At 46.5% G+C, this 26798-nt stretch overlaps 1 protein-coding gene across 2 annotated transcripts in view; it reads right to left on the bottom strand.

The window, feature by feature from the left end:
- Positions 1–26798, bottom strand: part of NPR3 (natriuretic peptide receptor 3) — a 166904-nt gene that overhangs the window by 69534 nt on the left and 70572 nt on the right. For both annotated transcript variants that reach the window (XM_083155023.1, XM_083155019.1), the window contains one exon: positions 8612–8734. In XM_083155023.1, coding sequence (XP_083011149.1) covers positions 8612–8734 — 123 coding nt within the window. The remainder of the gene's footprint in view (positions 1–8611; positions 8735–26798) is intronic.

The raw sequence follows: 26798 nt of genomic DNA, 5'->3' as shown, positions 1-26798 counted from the left end.
GAAAAGTAGAAAAAAAAATGGCAGGAATGTGTCTTGGGAGCATTAAAGCAGCACTTTATTTAGACATGCCACATTATACACAGCGCCTGTCGCTAGACGTTACATTCCCTGCATACTGCTCAGGGAGAATATATAAATCACAAAGCAGATTAGGGAGATTCAGGAATGTACAATTAAGGAAAAGTGTAGAGCAAGCTCCGGCTGTTGTAGAACTACAAGTGCCAAGATGTCCGCTGCTGGGGCACAGTTTAATACATTCACAATTGGAAGGCCACAAAACACTTGACCATTCCTGTTCTAGTATATTGCAGTTTATTATTATTATTAATAATAATTGTATTTCATTTTTCTCCACAGATTGAATTAATGTAATACAGTACAGGAACAATGAAGTACAGAAAAGCTTTTCATAAACTACACTTAAAAAGAATTACGGAAATGCTTGAGTAAACAGGAAAGTCTGTTTTTGGAAGGATTCTAGTGTGGGGGTATATCGAACTGTGCGGGGAAGTGAGTTTCATAGAATCGGAGTCGCATGGCTATAAGCTCGACCCCCAGATGAATTATGGGAGATTTTAGGTACTGCTAAAAGTCCCTCATCTACAGAATGCAGTAATCGGGTGGGACAGTATGGAATCGGAAGCTGCTGTTTACCCATACTTGCCTACCCCCCCAGAAACAGGTGGGAGGCTCCAGATAATCAGATGGCCCTCCCGGCACCCTGGATAATGGGCAATTCTCCTGATACCATCTGCACCCCACGACCCAGCTGCCCACTCAGAAAGTTAAGTGGATGCATCGCTGTGCATTCTGGTTACTGTAAATCTTATATAATAAAAGGATTGCGCTGCTCCTCACCTCTACGGGTACAGTTCAAGTGTTGTGCACAGCAGCAGCCACTAGATGGAGCCCAATGGAGTAAATCTGCTATAGGCAACATCACCTCTTAAGTTTTAGAAGGTTTAGTAAATTGAATCCTCTGAATTCATGGGCTCCAAAGAGAGAGTGTGTCAAGAGGGCGGTTTGGGTGTTTTCTAAGGTGATTCGCATTGACTTGCACCAACATCGGCATACGCGACTATGAACAGCAGACACTGATTCAAGTTCAGACCTGCGAACAGGCAAACTCCCCCCCCCCCCCACCACCGCGTGGGTCATGTGATTGCACACATCCACTCGTATGCGGCAAAACGGAAGAGAAATCATTTGAGGGTCGCTAATAAAATTCAGTCAAGACAGACTTTTATTTAGGCCAGAGATTACCAATTTTTTTCCCCCATGTGTGGGTGCTCTTGCTGTTTCTGGCAGCTGTCCAGAGAAGTAATGGCAGGCAGTTGGAGACTATACTGTATTTGGTGCATTTGCACGTCTGTGATAAGGGAACCCCCTGTGCTATCGTTGCATCCTCATTTCAGTGTGTGACTGTTTATCTGCTCGGAACATGTCTACAAAGTTCCTGCATCAGCCCACAAGTAATGGCTGTACTCCGGATCACAGAGCAGGCACTTCTTCCCAACAGATGCCAAGGTGGGGGTGGGGGGGTGGATTGGAGAGATTTATGAATATCGTCCAGGGCGTAAGCTCATATCATCAACAATGCGCCCTCCCGTGGGCCGTTAATAATTTCCTCCATGATCTGTACACGCAGATCAATTCTGACTATATCGTCAACCCACTCCATGTACGGAGCAGGGACCGGATGATGTCACAGAGTTATATTGTTGTTCAGTGACATCATCAGTTCCCCCAATTACCTGTAAACATTGCGGAAATGATTGACGCTATTGTTTGTAAACCATATCATCTAGTACAGGGGTCTTCCAACTATTGTGCTCCTGGACCCCATCAGACCCCCAGAAAGTTACTGCAGAAAGTCATCACATCATACGTGTAGCCAGCAGACCGAACATACATGGCAGCATTGTGGAGGCACAAAATGATGGGAGGAGTCTGAAGTAACAGACAACTCAGCAGATCTTGAATCATTGAGATTAGAAAAGTCATCAGCATGGAGTCGTGACCCCATGCTGAGAAGGTCGGGACCCACAGTTTGAGAACCATTGATCTAGTGTGTATGGGGCTCAACTGTCCCTTTACAGGCCGGGTTTGAAACAAAAAGGTCATGAATGGTTTGGTTAATACCTTTATCTCGCTCTGTAGAAAATGAGCCACCCAGAGTAAAACATTGGTCCTTGTAAGTATTACAGGTTTAATGAACAGAACAGCAATTTTTTATAGTCTGCAAAATAAAAATATTCTTTTTTTTGTCCACCATACAACACCCGAGCGGCAGTGGCGGGGAGGCACTGAGTAAGTGTGGGGGCTATTGTTATGCTACCACCTGCCAGTACCTGCCGCTGCACCTGTGTCAGGGAGTCGGGACCCGCAAATCTACTTGTCTGCGTCCCAGTGCTCCTCCTGGCTCCTAATGAAAAATGTCCCTCACAAAATGGCTGAGGCCTCCTTAAAACTGGTCTGCTGTAAGGGGGAGGCCATTTTGTGAGGAATGTTTTTTTCATAAGGTGGAGAGGGGTAAGGCAGGGCAAGTTCATAACTTTACTGGAGGGGAGGTGCTGAAATTTTCCAGGGAGGGGGGTGCAGATTTTTTATCAATGGAACACACTGTCAAAGTAAATCTCGAATTGACATTTTCTCGGTAGGTTATGTAGCTTAAAACTAAAAATGAACTTACAAATTAAAATAAAAAACACAGCAGCATCACCTGCGGGTAGGGAAAGAAGACAAAATAAGGACAAAATACCTAATCCATCTGTAATATAATATTACTTACACTGTTTGCTTTATTAATAAATGTGACAGTTTACATCGGGATTGTTCTAGAGAGAAGTATATGAGTGCATTCCCAAGCTGTGTTTGCCTTTTGGTGTGGTCGTGTTTGGAGAAAGGATTAGACAGTCACATGCTGTAGAATACCGTGTTTGTATTGTCATCTGATAATAACAGAGGGAACAATTCAGGAACCCTACACTTGAATGTTGGACTCTAGGCAGGTTGTGTCAGCGTTATTGTGGACTAGGATTACTGCAAGTGTATGTAGAATGTTGCCAGGGGGGACAGAATCACCTTATTCCTCTGTTTCTCACTCAATCGGACGTTGAGCTTCCACGCTAGGCTAAAAATGTAACAGGGAAAAATACCGTGGGAAGAATAGCAACGTACAGGAAAAGACAGCAGGGTTTTATAAAAGGTGGGTACACAATAGACGACATGCAAAGGATGCAATGATGATATCAATGATTTCCCATGAGCTCCTGGACAAAACGATAAAGTGCATAAACACTGTGCAATCTTGCAAAAAGATCAGTGGCCAAATCTAGGAGTATGTTTAACTAAATTAACAAATATAAACCAATGACCAGCAGGAATGTACATCCAACAAAGCGTACACACTGGACGATTGAAATGATTTGTCATTCTGATCTGTCAGAATCATCCGAATCGTTTAAATTGTTGCCTAATGTTTACAGTGGCAACGTTGCGGGAAGGAGAGAGATGACAGGATGCAGCACAGCCTCTTTCCCCAGCTAAGCATAAGCTGATCAGTCCTGGGGAAAAAGGCAGATGTCCTCTCCCTCCCTCTCCTTTGTTTTTTTTTTTTCACGGCCATGCCTCCACCTGGTAGCCACACCCCCTCCATTTTACAGAGGCCAGGCCAACCTGTTGGTGCCCCTGAATGTGTGCCCAGCTTTAGTAGTCCTGGAATTCTGGGGGATGGCTTAAGACAAACAGATTACACATTAATGAAGGTGTTTGTGAAAGATGAATAATGCCTTCTGTGCAGCTGAAATGATACTGTACATTCTCTGGTATCGCTGGACTGGTCATATGGCACTTCCAACAACATGCTGGGGGGCCGTCCCGCACAGGCAAAGTCAGCCCAGCAGGCAGAGTCCCTCCCTGTAATGCGATTGCAAAACATTCACAGGTATGCGATGGACGCACATAATTATGGTAGCCTGGCCTCCGCATGGCCTCCGTGTTATGCAGCAGCTGCATTTGATCTCATGCACCCATTGATAACTGCACAGAAAACAGTTCTGACTGTGCCCACCCAATGCCGCCCACTGTCTTCTCAGAAGAGCGGTTGCATTTTCCAGAATGCAACCACAGTTCAAGCTTTAACGCATGGCCAGAATTGCTGAATTGCGATGTTAGCAATTTAACAACCCATGATAAATCACCCCCACTGACCACAAGGGCTTCAGTGATAGCAACTACAACTTCTGGTGTCAAGTTCCTTGTGTGACATCTGCGACTGATATTGGGACCCCCTCCTCCAACCCAACCCAAGTTCAAAATATGGCAATGGGTGACAGGGAGAGGCAGAGGGTGACGGGCAGCAGTGGGCAACTTTGTCCTCAGGGGCCCAGGTGCACTGCACCAATGGTAGTTCCGCCTCTGTATACATAGGCGCTAGGTGTATGGGGAAATATCTGTAGTACATATACTACCAACATATGTTACCAATAAGCTCATGAATGGGAGAAATCTTGTATGACCCCCTTCTTGCTGACACGCACATGCATGAATGGAGGTGGTGGTTGGAGCAGTGTACATGAAGTCATGTGATATAAGCAGGAAACGGGGAGGAAGCTGCAGTTCTGCACTTTCCCATCATAAATGATAAATGATTGTATTGGTTTGTTTCGAAATTCTAAAGTTATATAAGAAACTAATTTCTGAAGAAAAAAAATATCTTCCAGTGCAAACATTACACAAGGAACTGGAAACTGTTATCAGAATGGAGCTATTTTAATCCCAGGTCTCAATAGATTGCATCAGATGTCAAAATGTAGTTTACCGAGTTCGCTGGCTGAAATTCCTGGTACTGCATAGACAAACAGAAATCCGCAATGTTGTCTTCAAATGGCCATTTCCTGCTTATAAGTCAGGAAGATATTTTTCTCAGAGAAACGCTCAGTAATGGAACACGTTGCACACGTAGCAAGAAGACCATCTCATCTGGCTACAGGCGGAGATCTAGTATACGCCAGCGGTGGTGGTAGCAGGTGCTGTGTTAGTCAGATGATGGATGGAAGCTCTGACGAGCAGGGCCCTCTCACTTCTCTCCATTCTTCTAGTGCTTACAGCCAGTGACTCCGATCCTCTCTGAATGTACTGCTCAGGAGTATCCGCTCGATGAGTGGACAGGGCCTACTGTAGGTCGACATGAAAGAGGTCAACGCAAGCAAAAAGACAACATGGTCATTGTCGACGTGAATACTTTACTTCTTTTGGTCTTTTTCATACTTTACATGGATGCGGACGCGGTACACTAATTGCAGGCCAGGTGTCATCATTCACGCCAAAAAATGTGAAAAAAACTCACGTCAACCTTTTTGCTTGTGTTGACTGGGCTGTGAATTGGCAGCCCAGCTGATTGCCGGTCGGCTGCGCATGCGATGCGATGGGACTTTGCACATTTAGGACCCCCCCACAATCCACCCCAAACCGTGGCGAGCCTCGTGAGGGGACGCGGTACACGTCCTCACGACTTGTTCACACCCCCACTATCCAGGTCGGCTTGGAGTTGACTTTATAATGTGTGGCGCCTGCAGCAAGGCGAGAGTAGCCAGCCCCACGAGGGGACGGTGAAAACGAGCCCGATTACGTGACGTGTAGTACGCGTCCGCTCGCCACGCTTTGGGTTAGATTTCATCGTACGCTCGCCTCGCTGCACTCGCCACACTTTATAAAATCAACTCCACACCGACATGGATAGTGGGAGTATGAACATGTCGGGAAGACGCGTACCCTATACACATTTACTGGAAATCAAAATATCCCTTCCCCCTTATAGTTTTATTTTCTACAACAGTAATACCGTATCACTAATAATACAGGAGACCTTGCATTAGGAGGTGACGCACCCCTATTTTGTAGAACGATCCCCATCGAACAATCCCCAACTCCCCAAAAGGCCGCAGCATGCCAATTATGTTGAGAACTAAGGGGAGACTGCCAGCAATCCTGCAAGACCTGCGCATGGACAGATCCACAGACATTGGAGATGGTATGGAACCACGTTGTGTGTCTTTTTCTTTAATGTTCGTGTTGTCCGCTTGAACCGCTTCTCTATACTACAATGTGTTAAACTCTCCGGATAAAGATTCAGTTGTAATAAATCATCATGGAGATTTAAATGATGCAAAAAAAAGAAGTTCTCTCTTCATAAGTGACCACAAGACCCTGAGCTGACAGTCTACAAGATAAATACTCAGCCTAGAAAGCCGTTAGTGAAGTTTACATTTCATCAGACTGTGCAACAAGCTGAACGCCAACAGCATCTGGCTCGTTCACGGGCTCAGAAATATTTACTTACTGGTGCAGCACCAATAGGTCTTTGCTCTATAATACCGCTTTTCCACCAAAATCCCGGGTAAGAACCCGGCATTTTTCAATCGGGATTTTGCCGGTTCAAACTCTACATGACCTAGTTTCCTGGGTTACCTCTGTTTCAATATTGAAACAGATATTGTATACAATAAGTGTAATGTGTATGGGCAATAAAAAAAAAAAAAAAAGGACAGGTACAGATGTAGCCCCTCCCGTTGTGGATCAGACATGGCTGCATGGGAACTTCTGGCACATCTAGCTGCACCCAGTAAATGCATGTTTTTTTATTGTTAAATACCAGCAACTCTTACATTTTCTATTATGGCGATAGGCAACGATATAAAATAGCAATGATTTACCAATGAATAATACATTTTCCGATTCATTATAAATAAATAATAATCAAACGGTAACCATATGGTTATTAAAAGGGGCAGACTTGAAGGCCAATTGGTACTTATCTGCCATCAAATTCTATGTTTCTATGCTTACTGTAGATTATATAACTGAGATACTGTAAAAGAGATCCAAGGGGTAAGGGTGTAATAAATGTGCATACACACTGAGAGTTTGGCTATGTACTATGGTGACTGACTAGATTAAGCAAGGGCTGCCTAAGCCAGAGCGTACTTAAGAGGCTTACAATTTTTGGGTTGGCAGGAAAGAGTTAATGACTGCTAGTTATCTAAAGTTAGTTTCAGTTTTGTGGTTGGCCTTTGGGTGAACTTAGGGGCGTGAGCTTAGGAGAGGGGTATATAGGCAGGTCCTTACAGGAAGTACTTCCTCTTGCAGAAGTCTTTCAGCCCCACCCACCCTCCCTTGCCCTTGGCATCTCAATTTATAGTCCATTCATTGGTACATTCACCATTATCAGAACTGGGGCGGTAGGGAGTCACGGTCCAGCGGTCACTTGTGGCATGAGAGGGCGCTGGGAGGAACTGCCCCTTGGAAAGATGGCGGGGTGTCCTGCCTTTGCGGGGGGCGATGTGGGCACTTCGACGGGGAGTGTCCACACCGGCCAGAGAAGGGATGGTGAGACTTCCGAGGGTTAGGTTGTGCCTTAGTCGGATGGGACGTCTCAGTCGTCCCCATGTTAATATCAGTCAGTTGGGGCGTTTATGTCGCCGTCATTTTTGATGTGACTAGACCTGGGCATCCGTGGCGCCTTATTGCCAGCCCTTTACGAAGAAGGGTCATACCATGTAATAAATATACATATGACCTTTAAATCGAATTGCTTTGGTGTCCGTGTCTTTATTGTGTCAGCATGGGTTATTTTTAGTTAAGCTAGCTTAAAGTGTGTGTTAAGGTTCAAGCCTTATGCGATTTCCCTTGTATTCCCGAAGCCCAGAACCATAAAATGTTGACTATATTAGGTTTTGACTATGAATGATTTTTGACTATCTAGAACACTAAACTGTATACAATATATTCAAAAGTGGCTCTCCTGCACAGTCAATATTTTGTTTTGATGCTGGTCCCACTGGGTCCACACATCGGCATTGTAAGCTGTATACACACTGCGATTTCTGCTAACAATATAGTCAAAATCGGAAGCTCAAATCGCATTTTGTGTATGCACTATCGTGTTTCTCAGGGCAGACAGCAATATTCTCCAAGTAAAAGGAAATGATGGGATGGGATAGTCAGGACCTGTCCTTTCAATGCCATGTCCTCTTGAACATTGAGGTTTGTCCTATAAGGGACGGCAGATGTTCAGCCACTTTAGCCAATGTAATACATACTGTAGAGTCCAAACGTAGGTAGTGGAACGTGGAATGCTGCCACTATCATGATTACCTGTATATTACGATATAAACAAGGCTACGCTGAGACTTATGCACCAGGTCATGGCTGGGCAACTCGCTATGTGCCAAGGACCTCTGTATACATGTCCAAGCCACCCTTCAATTTCTGTATTTTAATGTGGGTGCAACACAAGAAACATAGCACCCTCAGTATGCACAGCAACGCCCTTATGCAACTTTTCCTTTCAAAACACATACAGGGGTAAATGTAACAGGGTCCGAATTTCGAGCTAGAATGCCCATAGTTTTAAAGCGGCAATCATTTGCCGGGATTGGATTTGTAAAAAATTGCGGCTTTAAAATCACGGGCATTCTCGCCCGAAGACCTGGAACTCCGGCAGTTCGGTCCCTATTACATTTTGGTTTACCCCACAATGTTGCAGACTCGCTGTTCTGAAGCTTTGCGATTGTAAATGGTCTGTGGGGAAAGCACATGAGTAACTTACCATACGATGAGCTGTTAAATAGCTCAATGTTGAAGAAGACATACTCTCCTTTGGTCATTCCTTGCCGATGCGCCGCTAACATGATGCTCCTGACGGTGTCGCTGCTTGCACACATTATCACAACTAGGGGGAGAAGACAGAGGGAAAGGAATCAATAAACACTTTACCAACAACTAATATAAAAACATAAAATAAAAAGGTATTCCCGTTTGCTATAATATGTCGCTGCCCAGAGCCGCTGTAAGAATAATGGTCAGAAACCTCCTAAATGAACCGTTTGAGTGCCAACATCTCTGTGGGAGAGGTGACAAATATCAGCGAAAAATTCCCAGCGTTGCTCACATTTGTTATATAAATTCAAATAAAAAAATATTGTGTTTAAAAAAAAAAAAAAAAAAAAGATTATGGGTGACATTCTATGATATGCGATTAGCGCTATTTTGCGGTAATTAGACCACAAAATGGCGCTATCGCATTTTCCCATTAAATCGCCGATTTAATGGGATGCGCACAGGGGCTGAAATCGCATATTTTGTGCGTAAATGTCTGGTGAATAAAAATGCGAGATTAATTCGCATTTTTATCGCATCCAGATGTTTGCGCACAGAAAAGTATACAAGTCGCTTATTTAATGCTATGCGCATTTGCACATCGCATTATTTAAGTGACTAATTTTCGCACTTATTTCAGACCTGGGTCTGTTAGGCGAATTAGGCAGAACCCTGCACAGATCGCAATGTTCCGTGCAGGGTTCTGCTGTAAAAAATAAAATAAATGGTTAAATTAAAAAAAAAACGAGCGCGGGGTCCCCCGTCCGAGTATAACCAGCCCCGGGCTCACTGAGCCGGTGCTGGTGACATAAAATCAGGGTCCCCGACAAATAGGGGTCCCCTTGATTTTATGAAACCAGCACCAGACTCAAGGTCCGGCGCTGGTTCCCAAAATACGGGGGACAAAGTGACTAGGGGTCCCCCGTATTTTAAGAACCAGCACCGGACACAACCAGCCAGCAGGCTAATGCCACAGCCGGGGGGAGACTTTTTATACAAGTCCCCCCGGCCAAAGCATTAACCCCCTGGCTGGTCAGCATGGGCAGGGGTCCTGGGGAAGTGGGGACCCCCCCCTCCAGGACTTACCAGCCCATGCTGATAGTCCGGGGCTGTCCTCCATGCCCCTGGGCTGTGGGCATGGAGCTGATGCTTTGTGTAAAAAAAAGAATGTCAACTATTGTTTTACACTGGCGAACTATCAGTCCCAGCAAGCCTACCCCGCATGCTGGGACTTGGGGAACCACAAGTCCCAGCATGCGGGGCATTAAAGTGCCCGCTGGCACTTGTAGTTCTGCAGTGTAAAAAATAGTGCACAAAATCACACTGACACCCTGAAAAATAAAACTTTAATACACACAAAACACACTGATACTTACCTACCTTGAGCCCGTAGGTCGGTCCCTGGATCCTGGATTCGTCCTCCGGGGCTCCAGGGCAGAAGAGTCCGGTTCCGGGGCCTTGGTCCTGGTTCCGGGGCTGGTCCTGGGGTTCCGGGGCTCCTGGCGTGAAGAATCCGGGGTCCGGGATCCATGGTAGTCCAGAGGGGTACCTAAGGAGGAAAATCCAACTCACCTGCTCCCCGGCGGCGACCTCCGGTGACAGCGCTGCTCCCGACTGGTACCCGGCTTCAAGGAGTTGGTCCGGCGCTGCGATGTTGCTCCCTCGACGTCTCTGAACAGAATGATTTCTCGGCCAATCAGGAGCCGACTTTGTATAAAAAGTCTCCCCCCGGCTGTGGCATTAGCCTGCTGGCTGGTTGTGTCCGGTGCTGGTTCTTAAAATACGGGGGACCCCTAGTCACTTTGTCCCCCGTATTTTGGGAACCAGCGCCGGACCTTGAGTCTGGTGCTGGTTTCATAAAATCAAGGGGACCCCTATTTGTCGGGGACCCTGATTTTATGTCACCAGCACCGGCTCAGTGAGCCCGGGGCTGGTTATACTCGGACGGGGGACCCCGCGCTCGGTTCTTTTTTTTACACCTTGCGCTGTCCTGCAAATGTGCGATTTTCACACATGAAAATCGCACATTTTCAGGACTAAAACCAGAGCACCACATCGCCGCAAATCGCCCCTATTCGCACTTTTCAGCCTCCAATGCGCATCACATTAAATATGCGCATTTAGGCTGAAAAATGCGATTTCTAAATAGGCGATTTGCGGCGATACAGGGTGCGAATTAAACATGCGCATTTATCGCATATCATAGAATGTCACCCTATATTTCCTATATGAGGTAAACATTACAGGTCACTATGATGAATACAAATATTTGCTTGGCAGTTTTCACACCAATTTTGAAAAATTCACTCGGCGCTCCAAGGGTTAAGATTTTTTTTTTTCCACAATGTCACAGGTGCGGTAGGAAATATTGATACATTTCAGTAGAAATAATTAAAAATATCTTCTGTAAAGAAACGGCTTGTTACAGTTGCGGACTTATGTGGATTTCAGCAGGCGGGACATTCTTATGTACACTGCGCATGCGCCATATTCATTGTGACTGTGCGTGCTTCGCTCACTGAAGAAGAACGCTAGTGCAATCGGATTGATACTTCTGTAGACGGATTACGCTTTCAGAGAAATGGCGGAATCTGGGCCCAGCGTTGTGATTGCACAGAAATGCACTGAGTGCCTGTGAGTGCGTAAGCAGATTGTCCTGCGTGAAACACTGCGCTTGCTTCTGATGGAACTTTGGCACCTAGCGCACGATTCAACCCTGATCGCAGGGCTGCATGTAGTTGCAGCCCTGCGATCAGGTCTGAGACAGTGACAGCAGATATAAAAACAGTGGGCGGGATAAGCTTCAATGTACAGTCAACTCACTAAGCTGCAATATCCCCAACTTGCAAAAGTCACCCTCATTGCCCCAAATCTGTGGGCAGTATCGTAAATCCAGTGCAGGGCTGCAACTAGCTGCATTGCATCATAGGAAAATGTCCATTGTGGCGTCCTAAACCTTACTGATGCTGTAAATGTGACCCACTGCTCCGATAGGCTATTATACATAAAGAAACTTTATTACAGAGGACTAAAATGGCATTAATGCAGGGTTGCCTACGCTCCCGGAATAACCGGGAGGCTCCCAAAAATCTAGTCCCCCTCCCGCCCCCTGGGAAAGGTGGGCAACCCTCCCCGATACCGGCGGCACCCCCCGAATCTCCCTGGTCGCAGCAGCTAAATACTAAGATGTGTCTTTTAGGGGGAGGGGGCAGGGCTAAATACGCAAATTGTGTTATTTAGCCCCGCCCCTCCTCAAAGACCCACGAATTGCAGGGTTTGCGTTACTGTGGGCAGAGCTTGATGATATCTACATCAGGCCCCGCCCCCCGAAGTGCTGCTGGACTTCTCCCGGACAGGAGATTTAAAAAGTAGGCAACCCTGCATTAATGACTATGCACAGGCTCATACTGTATGTACAAGATGACTTTGTAATGCTCTGCTTGGCACATACCAGCGAGGGGAAAATATTACTAACCCTATTAACCACTAGGTAACTGGTGGAGATGGCAGATGCATTTGTCACTACCTGAGACTGGTGAGAGGTAACACCCCTCCCCCCCCCCCCCCCCCTCCTAGTCTCGCTGCTGTAAGCTTATTGTACGCTTGCCCTGTCCTAATTAAGCAGCAGAGAGGCAGGGTAATGCACAATGAGCACATTCACTCTGATAAATATCATTTTATGTAAATAGCAGGCAGCTTGTTTGTGTGTTTCGCATTCCATACAAATGAGGTGTTGGAAGAAGACCCCATTTCACTTCAGCGCTGGTCGTATTACCGTGCAATGATCTAGTGCCTACACTTGAAATATCCTCTGCCTATAGTAAACAGGATATATCAAAATAAATGCAGAAGACCAGGACAGCTCCAGAGTCAGGCGAACAAAAATGTGACCTTCAAATCATTTTAGCTGTAGGAACACGTCGACTGCCAGAGATAGAGGAGGCTGGGATGATAGCGTACGTGCAAGCTCACCATGACGGACACTACAGGTTGTTTGTGCCGGCCGCAACATTTGTAAATAGGATACAAATGAAGCGTGACAAAATCTGAGAACATATTCATTCTGGACTTCTTAGATCCTTCACCATCCTGTATACTGGGCCTGATTCAGAGATAATCGCTCATACGCAAAGTTCTAGATGGATTGCGAGTAATCAGCCACTACCCAGACAGAAGGAAAACCCGCCTTGTGTAAGGGAATTGCGAATGGATTGCTATTCGCTATCTACCCACAAATCCATACACAATTGCCGAATCGAAGTGAAAAAAGAGGTGTATAGGTTCCTCCCGGTGCGCAATGGGCTGCCAATGGAGTTAATCCCTTCAGGTGCCCTCCCACCTGTTTAAGATTGTGCTGAAAAAAGAAGGATTGGGATAAGCCCACTATCGGCGCCACAAATGAAGAGAGGAAGCGTGAAAAGAAATGTGAATCCCTTGCAGGGAAGTACCGTTCCTCTTCATTGTATAAGTCAATCAGGGGTTAACCAGAGAGACAAACTTCACATTAGACGGTGTCCTGGGGTGCTGTCCTATTCTCAGGGTATTTCATCAAGTGTATATGAAAAAAAAACGTATAAAGGAAATGCATATAGTGCAATAATCCTTTTTATTTATGTAAAACACATATAGACATATATAAGAACATAAAAGACAAGTGGGCAGTGGCAAGAGGAATGAGGGAACAAAAGTGGTCTGTAATTACCAGATGTATATGAGAAATCCGTTTTAGGGATATTCTTATATAAAGCATAGGTGGAAGGGGTAGCGTCTGGTCCTCAAAAGCGTCCCCCCTGCAGGACACCTTGAAAAAGATCGCGGTAGCGAATGAAACGCGTTGGTGAACCGGGCCGTGCAGAGACTGTGGGAGAGTGAGTTCTACATTGCCAGCAATTCCCCCTCACACATGTGCAATGCATTAGCAGTCATTCGATAATCGATCAATCTGCAAATTCGATGATCAGCAATGAACTCTGATAAATGACCACACCGCGGGCCTCATTTACAGTCACTTAGGGGCAGATTTAGAGTGATATTTTTGTTATCACACATTATGAATGATAAATGATGATCAGCCAATGAGCTCCCAATCATCACCTGTTTGAAAAATGGCAGAGGCTGATTGGCTGGAGCACCATTTATCATTTGTAACAACATCACTCATTGGGCCTGATTCTTTAGTGATCGGTACCCATCAGATTTGTGTATCTGCAGGGCCGCTGCCTTCAGCAACTATCACAAGTGCTGAGGCGTTCGTATGGGTAGGGGAGCGGGCAGGGGAATGTCAGCGCCCGACCCCTCTACAGTGGACTACGACAAAAAAAGTCAGTTCTGACTAACTTTTATTTCGAAGGGGAGAGAAATCATTCAGTGGTCAATGATCGGCGACCTTTCAATGATTTCAGTGGGGCATACGGCATAATCGCACGACTCATTTGAAAGGTTTCACTCACCCACCTTTAGAGAACACCTCAAACATTCTTTAATAATATGCATACTGCCCAAGCAACTCAACTGGCTGTTATTGGAGAGAGATAAACCACCAATCAGCTCCTACTGTACCTGTCATTTTCCAAAACACAGTCTGTGACATGGCAGGTAGGAGTTGATTGGCTGGTGGTTTATCACTCTCCATTTATCACTTTTCAAGCATAGTGCATCTGGCACGATGGACTCACACTCCCTCTGTCTCTTTCATTACCCACTCTGAGGGCATGCTGTTTCCATGTCGCATAACCAGTTCTAAGGACTCACAGTTGCATACCTCCCAACTGTCACGATTACAGCGGGACAGTCTCGATTTTCGGGTCCTGTCCCGCTGTCCTACCCGTGGCAGGCATTGTCCCGCTGCGGGGGGTGGCAGTTGGGAGACCCCCCAATCTAATAGAATAGACGCTGTGCGCATGCGCACAGCGTCTATTCTCGTATGAAAATGAGGTTGCGGCTAATTAGCATAAGTCGCGCCCTCATTTGCATACGCCCCACCCCCTTTTCGATCGCTACGCCCCGCCTCCCTATTTCTTCAACAGAGAAGTTGGGAGGTATGCAGTTGGTTACTGAGCCCACGCACAAAGCCCACAGACGGTCACATAAGCAGCACTGAAAGCCTGCAGTCTGTCACATAACCTGTGCTGACAGCATGCAATCTCTCTGTCAAGTAACCCACACAGAGGGCACATAATCTCGGTCATATAACCCACATTGAGGGGGATTCGGTATGAAATGCCGGTGGTCGAAATACTGAAGCCGGAATCCCGACAAGTGGAGACCGCGGATCGCCCCCCCCCTCCCCCCCTTGCAGGCTCGCTGAGCTCGCCACGCAGCATGCCCGGTGCCTTGCTACACTCGGTACACTATTTTGTTCTCCCTCTGTGGGTGTCGTGGACACCCATAGAGGGACAAAGTGCCGGCATTGCGGCGGTCGGGATTCCGGCGTCAGTATTTCGTCCATCGGGATTCTGACCGCCGACATATTGACCGCATCCCATTGAGGGCATGCAGTGTCACCTACCGTAACCCAAACTGAAGGCACCCACAGTGTCCCTCTTTAATCAAATCTAAATAAACCAAGATATACTGTACATTTTCTCTACCTTGCACAAACACCTTTCAAAATAGGCAGCCCCCCCCCCCCTCCACCGAAACCCTGGTGTGTCTGGTGAGACCTTCCATGTCCGAAGCACTGGCCTCACTACTCAACCTCCACAGGTACTGTATATTGCGTCAAGTGAATTATGACACACTAGACTCCAGTCCTGGGCCCTCTTTTTCCCTCCATGCACATCCCGCAGACTTCAACTGCCCACTTCGAATTGTTTAAAGTTTACATCTAATGAACCTGAGTCATCCAGTGTAACACTGGACAACTATTGTATGTATTATAATGACACTGTTTCCTTCTATTCCAAAGTTACTAAAATGAACGAACATAAACCGAGTCATTATATTACGTCGTTTCAGAAACATTATGTTGCCATTAAGTTGGACAAACGGTCAGAGAGGCACAGCTTAATCATTGAGCATTATGAATCATTAATCAAGTAATGCAATACTCAGGCATTTTACAATAAATTATGCGGAAATTAACATTAGATGGGTCTGGGTACTGTGAGCTTAGTGGGTTGTGCTTTGGGAACCAAGGCAGAGGCAGCAGCGCAGTGTACACAACACAACACAACACACGATTGGTTAGAATTACAGATTAATAGTAGTAGTACGTTTATTTATAAGGCGCCACAAAGTGTCCGCAGCGCCGTACATAGCAACCAAAAAACAAATTACAAGGTAACGTACAGGGTGTGTTGATAAAACACAGCATAAATAGGGGTATAGCTGGTAGAACTAAAATCAGCATCAGTTCTGAAGTAGGTGTGGAAATTGTCAAGGAGACTGAAGATGAAGTAGAGGAAGGGAAGAACAGGGCAGGACACTGGTGAGGTAAAGAGGTAGGGTGAGTACGTGAGGCAGGAGGGCCCTACTCATAAGAGTTAACAGACTAAAAGGAGGTGGGTGGACGAACGAAAAACTATAGGATAAGTAGGAAAGGATGGAGGAGTAGGGTAGGCAGGATAGGAGGATCAAAAGAGGTTAGAAAGAGGAGGAGGGATAGGCTAGTCGGAAGAAGTAGGTTTTGAGGGAGCGCTTGAAGGAGGTAAGGGAATCCGAAAGCCTGATGGGTGGCGGGAGGTTGTTCCAGTGCAGGGGGGCAGCGCGAGAGAAGTCTTGGACACGGGAGTGGGAGGAGGTGATTAGGTGAGAGGTCAGGCGGCGGCCAGCGATGGAGCGAAGAGGACGGGAGGGAGTGTGAATAGAGATCAGTGAGGAGAGGTAAGGAGCGGTGGAGGAGGAGAGAGCCTTGTAGGTGGTGGTGAGGAGTTTAAAGAGAACTCGGAAAGGAATGGCGCGACCTTAGGATAAGGCCTTAATGATGTGGGTCATGGTGAATACCTGCTGTAGGCTTTTAATGGAAAACAGATGTACCATATATATTGTTGAAATATTGCAGCTAGTATTAATGAGGTCAAACATACAGTATGCAATACTCAAATTAAAAGACAAACTATGTAATAAATATATATGAATTTGTATTGCCAATATCCAGATGGTTACTTTGGCTTCCCATTGATGTTTAGCAATTGGCGATCTGTCCGTTTTACTGGTAATAACATTAACTATTCCTTCACCCACACAACATAGTTAAGGGACCATTTAATTACAGCTTGTTGCATATGATAGATGGTGCTCAGCCCCCAACTGTCATTTTTTTCAAACTCAATGTTTTGTTTTTTTTCCAGGTCAAAAGAACATTTATTTTACTTAGTAGCGTATTAGAATACATAGGGCCTGATTCAGAGTCTCGGACAGAAGCAACGTCTATTGGCAGCTGTCCTATTGCAACTTTAAGCAAATGCTACTATGAAATCCTTCACTGGTGTACAGCTGTGCGCAAGGATTGAGACACCCGCTCTTAGCGCCTGTGCATGCTGTACTACGTATGGGCGCCTCCTTACATGCCACCAGCAGTCCCACCATCAACACTTGGATCACTCCTATTACAGAGGCAGTGTCTCTGTCTGACCCTGGCCTCCTATGCCTGTGGCTCCCAGATCCTCCGCCTGCAACAGTTCACCTATGGCCCTAGCTTCTCCACTCCAAGTCTTCAATTGTGGCCCCAGCTTCTCCCCTTACAAGTTTTCACCTGTGGAGCCCAGCTTCTCCACACCTATGGCCCCAGCTTCTCTCCCGCCGAGTCTTTACCTCTCACCACAGGTTCTACCCACCAAATCTTCACCTATGGCTTCCAGCTCCTCGCCACAAAGTCTTCAGTTGAGTCCTAAGCTTCTCACAACCAAAGACATCACCTGTGGACCCCAGCTTCTCACCCTCAAGTCTTAAACCGTAGTCCTAGCTCCTCCTACTCGGAGTCCACTTGCATCCCCATCACTTTCTTGCATTATTGCAATACTGGCTTGTTAGTTTGTAACACCGGCTATGTTATTTAAGATACGCACATCCTTCTTAAATGTACTGTTTGACCTTATTACTTAAGTTAACGGTAATGTGTGGCCCATTTCGAGGATATACAGCCAAGTCTAAAGATTTTTAATATACTGCTTGGAGTCCCCTAGAAATGCAATTCTACTTGTATTCTGACCTGGGCAGCGGGTAGGCGGCCCGCCCCGTCTTCGTCTGGGCGCACGCAAATAAAAGTCAGTTTCCACTCACTTCAATTTGCGAAGGCAGGAGAAATCATTGACGACCATCGAAAGATTTCTCCTGCAGCGGAGGCATGCAAGGAGATGTTTTACGTTACACATCTCCCCGCATGTTACCGAGAGGAAACGGCGGCTGTGGGGTGAGGGGGGCAGGTGTTTGGATGGGTGGCGGGCGGCGTCTTAGGCACTCGGTAAGCTGGTGGGGTGGAGAACACTGCCACTGGAAAAGTACTGTACACGTCTGATAGCACCCTGTCATTACCCTCTGTGTATCTAGAACAAACCCTTTAATAAGAAGCTCGATACCGTCGCTTGGCACTTTGTATACTCCCCATTATCATGAAATCTAAACCTTCACAGACTATTGAATTGTTTGGCTATGGAGAACCTACTTCTGTAGATTGCTGGGCTCCAGAATTCTTCCATCCACAACTCAAGTTATTGTTCTCTGTGCCATGAAATACAGCTTGTCCCTAGGCTTGAAACCGAGCCATTGTTAAAAGGACCCGGAGTATTGCTGTAGGCAATCTGGGAACGTTCTCATGAAAAGGGTCAACAGAAGCTCAATTAAGAAGGTTTTACTTGCATTTGATCAATAAAAGAGAATACTTTGCCCCATTGTGTCCTATCTAATCTAATAGCCAAGAACTGGTGTTTAACTGAGGCTGCATAGATCAGACACTGGGACTGTGCATAGCTTCCATTCCCTGGCGCTTCACTGCTTGCATTGTATAGGACGCCGGCAATCAGTGCACAATTTGCTCATTATTCTGCACACTTCATATAAAAATGACGTCCAGAAGCAGCCAATGGGGCCGATTCAGCCCCGTCCCTGATGTTCAGAGTTTGTGCATGAGTGATTATGCCCATCCCCAGAGCGAGCGGTTTTGAGGAGTTCCACACTCGCCAAGCTGTTCGCTCCGGAAAGGGTGGGCCAGGCAGAGGAACGTCCCCGCCCCAAATTCAGCGGATAGTTGACATCCAGAATGTCGACATTAAGGTATGTTTAAGGTTTGGGCTCAAACCCAAAACGCTACATTCTACAGTACATGCCATTTACGTCATTGTTCACATTGTGAATGTCGACACAAGGACCATGTCGACAGTCTCGAGTCGCTACTTTGTACCACACCAATTTGACATGACTTGTAACGTGGTTTATAGAGAGGAAATAGGATTTTTTGCAAATTGCTTCGGCGACTTCCATAGTCGCCGAGACGTAAGCTAGCGTTGGGGCGAGCTGGGGGCGGATGGCGGCGGGAATGGGGCTCGGCCATGGGAACGCTGGGTGTTCAAATGGTTATGTGGGCGGGATGATATCTGCCGGGGGTGGGCGGCTGACGTCCCAGGACAGGACATCAGCCGCCTGCCCCATCTTTGTCCAAGCACACGCAAATAAGTCAGTTTCCGCGAGTGTAGGAGAAATCATTAGATGCTCGGCAACTATCACATGATTTCTCCTGCATGTTACCGAGGGGAATTGTTGGCGGCGGGAGGTTGGACATTCTGACGGGTGGCATCTCAGGCATTCAGCAAGCTAAGATGTTTGCAGCTTACCAAGTCAACCTGAGTCGGGCTCAAAGTACCAGCTACAGATGGAGCGCCTCTCAGCCAGCGCCGGGGCTCGCCAGATTGCCCCATCTGGCGAGATGGCGCTCCATCGACTGGGACACGCGAGCTTCCCAGTTACCGGGCGGTGGAACCTGCCTATCTCTGATTCAGGGAGATGGGCAGGGTTGGAGGGGGTGTAGTTGGAAGGTGGGGAGAGCGCAGGGGACCGGCGGGGAGCTCAGTTTGAAGGCAATGCGCGCCTGTCCCCTTCCAGCGGCTGGCGAGGGCTGGCAGTTGGCGATCCGACAGTCAGCCCCCGGATGGAAGAGGAGTGCTCAACTATTACTGTTACAGGTTGCATTTAAAAAACGACAGGAGCTGGTTGGTTGGTGCACATCTCCGGCCCCCATTTGTGCCTTATAAAAGAAAAAAAAAATGTTTTAACCTTCAGATTTAATTGAAGATGGCAGTGCCCATTCTCCAGGTTAGATTGTTCCAATTAGAACAGTAGCGATCTAAATAGTTGCAAATGTATTGTAAGAAATTTACTCTCTATGATGCTAATTCCAAGTCGGAAGCAAAGCAAACAATCTCCGGACCCACTCTTGGACCACTGATTGTACGTAACCCAATGATAGTCAGAGCAAACTGCAGATTATTTGTGCTCAAGTGAGCAGAGATAAAGGGCCAGATGTACTAAGCTTTAAAAGTGATGAAATGGAGATCGATTAAGTGCCAGCCAATCAGCCCCTAACTGTAAGGCTGTGGAAAAAAATGACAGTTATGGGGCTGATTTGGTTGGTGGTTTATCACTTTTGAAGGCTAAAGGTGGCCATACACCTACAGATTTATCTTCAGATCTGGCTGGTTGGAACAAAAACATGGTTATGAATGAGAGCAAATGACAGTTGACCATTTGCTTAGAAATGCTGGAAAACTGCCAAACTGTCATTCAGAAATTACCAGAGTTTTGTTCCAACCAGCCAGATCTGAAGATAAATCTGTAGGTGTATGGCCACCTTTAGTACATCTGGGCCATAGTACCAGCCAATCAGCTCCTAACTGCCATGCGACAGGGGAATGTGGCCAGGATGCCGGCACTACCCCAGTCCCATGGGGGGGCCTCTAGATAGAGAGGAGCCTTGGGATACTGACCCCGTGTCCCTCCCTTAATCCGGACCTGCAGACTGCTGCAAAGGAGGGTTTGGGGGGTGAGGGTTAGGACATTTACAGGGCCCCTGTCAGGATTCACTGTACCGGGGTTGTTTTTTTTGACCGCCGGCATATAACATGCATTCTGTTACAGGCTGTCTTTGAAAAATGAGTTAGAAGCTGGTACTTTATCTCCCTTTATCTCTCTCCTACGGCTTAGTACATATCTAACAAATAGACTCATTCAACAACAATCGACAATCTCCACTCACAGGATAAACACTGGAGAAAGATATTAATTACACCCGCCAGATCTAGCAAGTCTCGTGCAGTTTGCTGCAGGTTACCATTACCTCATTTTATTACATAAACCTCAATAAGAACAATGATTTGACGTTCAGAAACCCGGAGACAGAGGCCAGAAAGTACAGGAACTTCAAGTTCTCCGTATCCACATATAATAGAAGCCTACCAAGCCTGCGGCAAGTGCCACAACAGACTGCCTTCCAGCTTATGTGAAAGTTTCAATCAGAGTTTCAGGTTATTTATAGGAACACGTGGATTGCGAGGGGCTACGCAGAATAAGCTGCATTATCTCTGCCCGCTGCCCGTGAGGTTTCAGGAGTTTATGAGGTGAAAAGGCAATATTATCTGTTCTCATCCCACGTCTACATTTACCTTCAACCCAGCATTCTTCTGCAGGGGAATTATCACCTTGTTACAGGTTATGGTAATTAGGACATGGTCAGAGATTTACCGTAACTTGTTCGAGGATTAAAAGCCGGCTTTGAAAGCAGAGTGAAGATTTCAGTGAGGGCAGACTGTGCTTCCAGTCATGCCTGCTTGTGGCAATAACCTTGTGCCACGTGATAAGGTTACAGAGAATACAGAATAGGGCCTTTTACAACACACACATATATACATGCAACATGCAATTTAGGAGAAAATATTACTTCACGCATACCTCCCAACGGTCACGATTCCGTCGGGACAGTCCCGATTTTCGGGTCCTGTCCCGACGTCCCACCCGCGGCAGGCATTGTCCCGCTGCGGGGGGTGGCAGTTGGGAGACCCCCCAATCTAGTAGAATAGACGCTGTGCGCATGCGCACAGCGTCTATTCTCGTATGAAAATGAGGTCGCGGCTAATTAGCATAAGCCGCGCCCTCATTTGCATACGCCCCGCCCCCTTTTCGGGCGCTCGCGTGGCTTCGCCGCGCGAGTGTCCCTATTTCCTCCGGACTGAAGTTGGGAGGTATGCTTCACGGAGGGGGCATACGTAATGAGGCTTGCCATTGTTTTATTCAGAACATCGATGCTACACTCTAAAGTATCCAATATTGTGTTGAGGTGATTCGGGTCATGTGACAGTTAGTAATGACTGCAGCTGTGCACCAGCTAGGTGATCTGGGACATGTGACAGTTAGTAATGACTGCAGCTGTGCACCAGCTAGGTGATTTGGGACATGTGACAATTAGTAATGACTACAGCTGTGCACCAGCTAGGTGATCTGGTACATGTGACAGTTAGTAATGACTACAGCTGTGCACCAGTTAGGTGCTTTGGGAAATGTGACAGTTAGAAATGACTGCAGCTGTGCACCAGCTAGGTGATTTGGGACATGTGACAATTAGTAATGACTACAGCTGTGCGCCAGTTGGGTGATATGGGACATATGACAGTTAGTAGTGACTACAGCTGTGCAGCAGCTAGGTGATTTGGGACATGTGACAGTTAGTAATGACTACAGCTGTGCACCAGCTAGGTAATATGGGAAATGTGACAGTTAGTAATGACTACAGCTGTGCAGCAGCTATGGGATTTGGGACATGTGACAGTTAGTAATGACTACAGTTGTGCAGCAGCTAGGGGATTTGGGACATGTGACAGTTAGCAATGACTACAGCTGTGCAGCAGCTATGGGATTTGGGACATGTGACAGTTAGTAATGACTACAGTTGTGCAGCAGCTAGGGGATTTGGGACATGTGACAGTTAGTAATTACTACAGCTGTGCATCATCTAGATGATCTGGGACATGTGACAGTTAGTAAGGACTACAGCTGTGCACCAGCTAGGTGATATGGGACATTCGACAGTTAGTAATGACTACAGCTGTGCACCAGCTAGGTGATATGGGACATGTGACAGTTAGTAATGACTACAGCTGTGCACCAGCTAGGTGATTTGGGACATGTGACAGTTAGTAATGACTACAGCTGTGCACCAGCTAGGTGATTTGGGACATGTGACAGTTAGTAATGACTACAGCTGTGCACCAGCTAGGTGATTTGGGACATGTGACAGTTAGTAATGACTACAGCTGTGCACCAGCTAGGTGATATGGGACATTCGACAGTTAGTAATGACTACAGCTGTGCACCAGCTAGGTGATTTGGGACATGTGACAGTTAGTAATGACTACACCTGTGCACCAGCTAGGTGATTTGGGACATGTGACAGTTAGTAAGGACTACAGCTGTGCACCAGCTAAGTGATATGGGACATGTGACAGTTAGTAATGACTACAGCTGTGCACCAGCTAGGTGATTTGGGACATGTGACAGTTAGTAATGACTACACCTGTGCACCAGCTAGGTGATTTGGGACATGTGACAGTTAGTAAGGACTACAGCTGTGCACCAGCTAGGTGATATGGGACATGTGACAGTTAGTAAGGACTACAGCTGTGTACCAGTTAGGTGATTTGGAAAACGTGGACCGTTGGTAGATCTCAAGGCTCAGTTTGGCCACCCCTGGTCTAGACACTATTATTCTGGCCGCTATCTGCTGAATTTGGTGTGGGTGCTGAAGTCATGTGATGACGGCCACCCACCCAGAGCAGGCATTGCCACGCCTGCATTCTCAGGGGAATGCCCAACGTTTTTATGGGGACGCCCATAAAATTCAAAGCATTTCCCTGCTGTCGACTAGTCCGCACTCGACCCTCCCTTCCCGGAGTGAACGGCTTGGCGAAAACGCAGTTTGCTCCTGGGGTTTACATATGCGCATAATAGCGCATGCGCAAATAACGAACATCGGGGACAGGGTCAAATTTGGACCCAAGTGTATGGGTCTGAACTGGCCCCATTATTGCATCCAGAGAGAGAGAGAGAGAGAGAGAGAGAGAGTTAGATTTGGGGGGAGTTATTTTGTTTCTGTGCAGGGTAAATACTGGCTGCTTTATTTTTACACTGCAATTTAGATTTCAGTTTGAACACACCCCACCCAAATCTAACTCTCTCTGCACATGTTACATCTGCCCCACCTGCAATGCAGCATGATTTTGTCCATTTGTTAAAAAAAAGCAGCCCTGTAATTAGATCTGAATTAGGCCTTTGGACAGGTTAGAGACAGATGGGTTTATCAAAGGCAAAACTGAAGTAAAATAGATGCTAACCCACTATATCAAAACACAATGCGGAAATGTTTTACATGTCTAGAATGCAAATTTGCGATTGAAAAACAAATGCATCGATAACCGCCATACATTCGCAAATCAATTCGCAATCCCCGGAACATCAAAGAGTCTTTTCCGCCTGTCCAAATGTGAGCGCGTCTAAAGGCCCCCATAAATGAGGCCGCAAGAGCTGAAATGCGATTTACCACATGCAACGCCTGGGGAGCTGCAGTAGGAGGCGGCCAGGATGTGGGAGAGGGGGGGAGAGGAGAGGTGCAAAAAAAACAAAAAAACAATACAAATGAAGAATGGGAAGCCACTGATTGGCTGAGAGCTCTAATTCCCCTGCCAGCTTGCGGCGTCCCCCATCCGCCTCTCTTTTTCAAAACTCATGTCGACTGTCGACCTTCCCATTGTCATCCTAATGCTTGTGTTGACCATCCAACCCTGTCGACCTTACCCATGTCAACCTATTTCAGGTGTCGACCTTCAGTTGTCGACCTTCCAGACACTCGCCTCCCGTGCCCGCTTTACCACGGGTGCTGCTTACGAGCCGCGGCTTTCTGCTGACCACAGACTATCTGGCGGTGTCATCCAGCTTCGCAGCCGATATCCATCTGTCGCCCAGATATTGACGCTCAGCAGGCACACGCTGACCGTAAAGCCGGGTTCCACTGGAGCAATAAGCCACCCGGAGTCACGTTAACTTGACAGTGCAAGCAGGCTGTCTATCATTTCCATCCCCACCAGCACCTGCCAGCTCCACAGCAGAAGTTTCACCGCTACCCATCAACCGAGCATAGAGGACACCTGCGGACCGGCCAGTCCGGAACTACTGTAGCGGTAAGCCGCCTGAGGAATTGCCAGTTTCACTGCCACCCGTTAACCCAGCTTAGGCAAGTTGAGAAATACCGGAGCGGGAAGCCGCCCGAACAACTACAAGCCTGTATATCGAACTATAATAAATCCGATTGTTTATAATCTAGTTTTGTTATTATTATTATTATTATTATTATTATTTTAACCATTATGGATTGTCCATCATCCATTTTCTTGAGGGTTAACCTAATGACCATATCCCGATTTTAAAAGGTTAACAAAAAAGGCATCTTAAATGCTATTCAACATTTAGCACATAATCTAAAAGTGCATGGAATACAGAAGAATTTCCATTGGTGTATAATGCCCCTAACTGTCAGTGGTAGGGATGCGAGCTATACACAATATATGACATATCGCATAGCGCACCGACATAGAAGACGTGTTTGTTCACAGACATACAGTATCATAGCAACATAGAATGGCAGGTAAGAACCACTTGGCCCATCTAGTCCGCCCCTTTTTATACTTTAGGTAGAATCTCATGTTAGCCCTGCAGCACATCCAAAAGAGATATATCTAGATACATGGGTACAGAGGCAGAACTCTGGGAGGCAATGGAGTCATCTGCCGCCGGGCTCCTGCTCTTAAGGGGGCACCTCTCCACCACTGCCAGTTTAAATCCATTAATTGAAAGCCATCAAAATCGCTTCTGTGGCTGAGTTCTGAAATATATGTGTGTTCTCTCTCTCTTTCAGTTTATACATAGAGTATATAATATATATTTCATAACAGACTATATTTTGAATAATGTTGTGTGCGTGTGTGTGGGGGGGGGCACCAATATTCATCTTGCCTCCGGGCAACTGGGACAAACTTACGCCACTGCATGGGTACATCAGGAAGTCTGCTGACTGCTCAGGAACCAATGACTATGATGTCACCATCAATCTCTGTGGTCTGACCTGTGACATGCGGATTGGTAAATTTGCCTGCACAATATAATTTGTGCATAGCACTTCCGAAATCATTGGATTGGTTGGCACAATGGGCGCGATCCACCATTCAGGTGCGTACCTAGCATAAGGAACAGTCATGAGTTGCAGAACATTTGGTATAAAGAACTCCCACCACCACAGTGTAACTATGAATGGCAAGACGATGTGCCATCAAATGGAACTGAACGCCAGCCAGGTTCTGCGCAAAAATAATCAGAGAAACACTGGGGTCAGTCCTACTGCAGACGAAGGGTGTGATGTACCATTGAATTTTAACGGCAGGAAAAGGAACTCGCACCCCTCGAGGCCTAAAAAGAATAATGATTTCCATAAATTTATTATACGCCAGTGGCATCACCGAGCCAAGAGCGGCAATTCTGGACCAGCCAATAGGAACTGTGAGATGATCCAGATTTCCAAATCGTTATTACAAATTGCTTGGTGATTTATAAGGCGCCACAAGTGTTTTGCAGCGCTGTACAAAGGAACAGTACAGGGAGACACAACTTTACAGTAAATAAATAACAAAAATAGAGTACAAGTAAAGAGCGCCACAGTTCAATACACATTACAGCTTACATATAAGTAGTGAGGACTCAATCAACGTACTACTAGGGGCTGGTGGCCAATGATGGAGATGAAGATGGTCACTGAGTGTGTGAGTATGGGAGAGCTGTGAGTGACATGTGAAGAGAAGAGGGCATTAACAACAGTAGGGAAGAGGGCCCTGATCTGAGGAGCTTACAATCTAGTAACACTGTGTGCAAGCCACAAACTGGCTTCTCTTCCCTTACCAGTACTGTATGAGGTCAGTAGCGGTGCAATGACCATCCTAGTGACTGTTGGGAGCCTCTGTGGCATTACTAGAGAGGACAGTAGTGACCGTATTCCCTACTGTACCTCATGTAGTTTTGCTCTACCAATTGGAAGAATAATGCGCACAGGGAGAAACAAAGGGGACACTTGTGATGTTCCCGAGATTTGGAGGACCCTCACGAATCTCCAG

Source organism: Crinia signifera, chromosome 1 (genome assembly GCF_055691185.1).
Source record: "Crinia signifera chromosome 1, ASM5569118v1, whole genome shotgun sequence".
Taxonomy (NCBI): Eukaryota; Metazoa; Chordata; class Amphibia; order Anura; family Myobatrachidae; genus Crinia; species Crinia signifera.
This window is presented reverse-complemented; position numbering and strand designations above follow the sequence as displayed.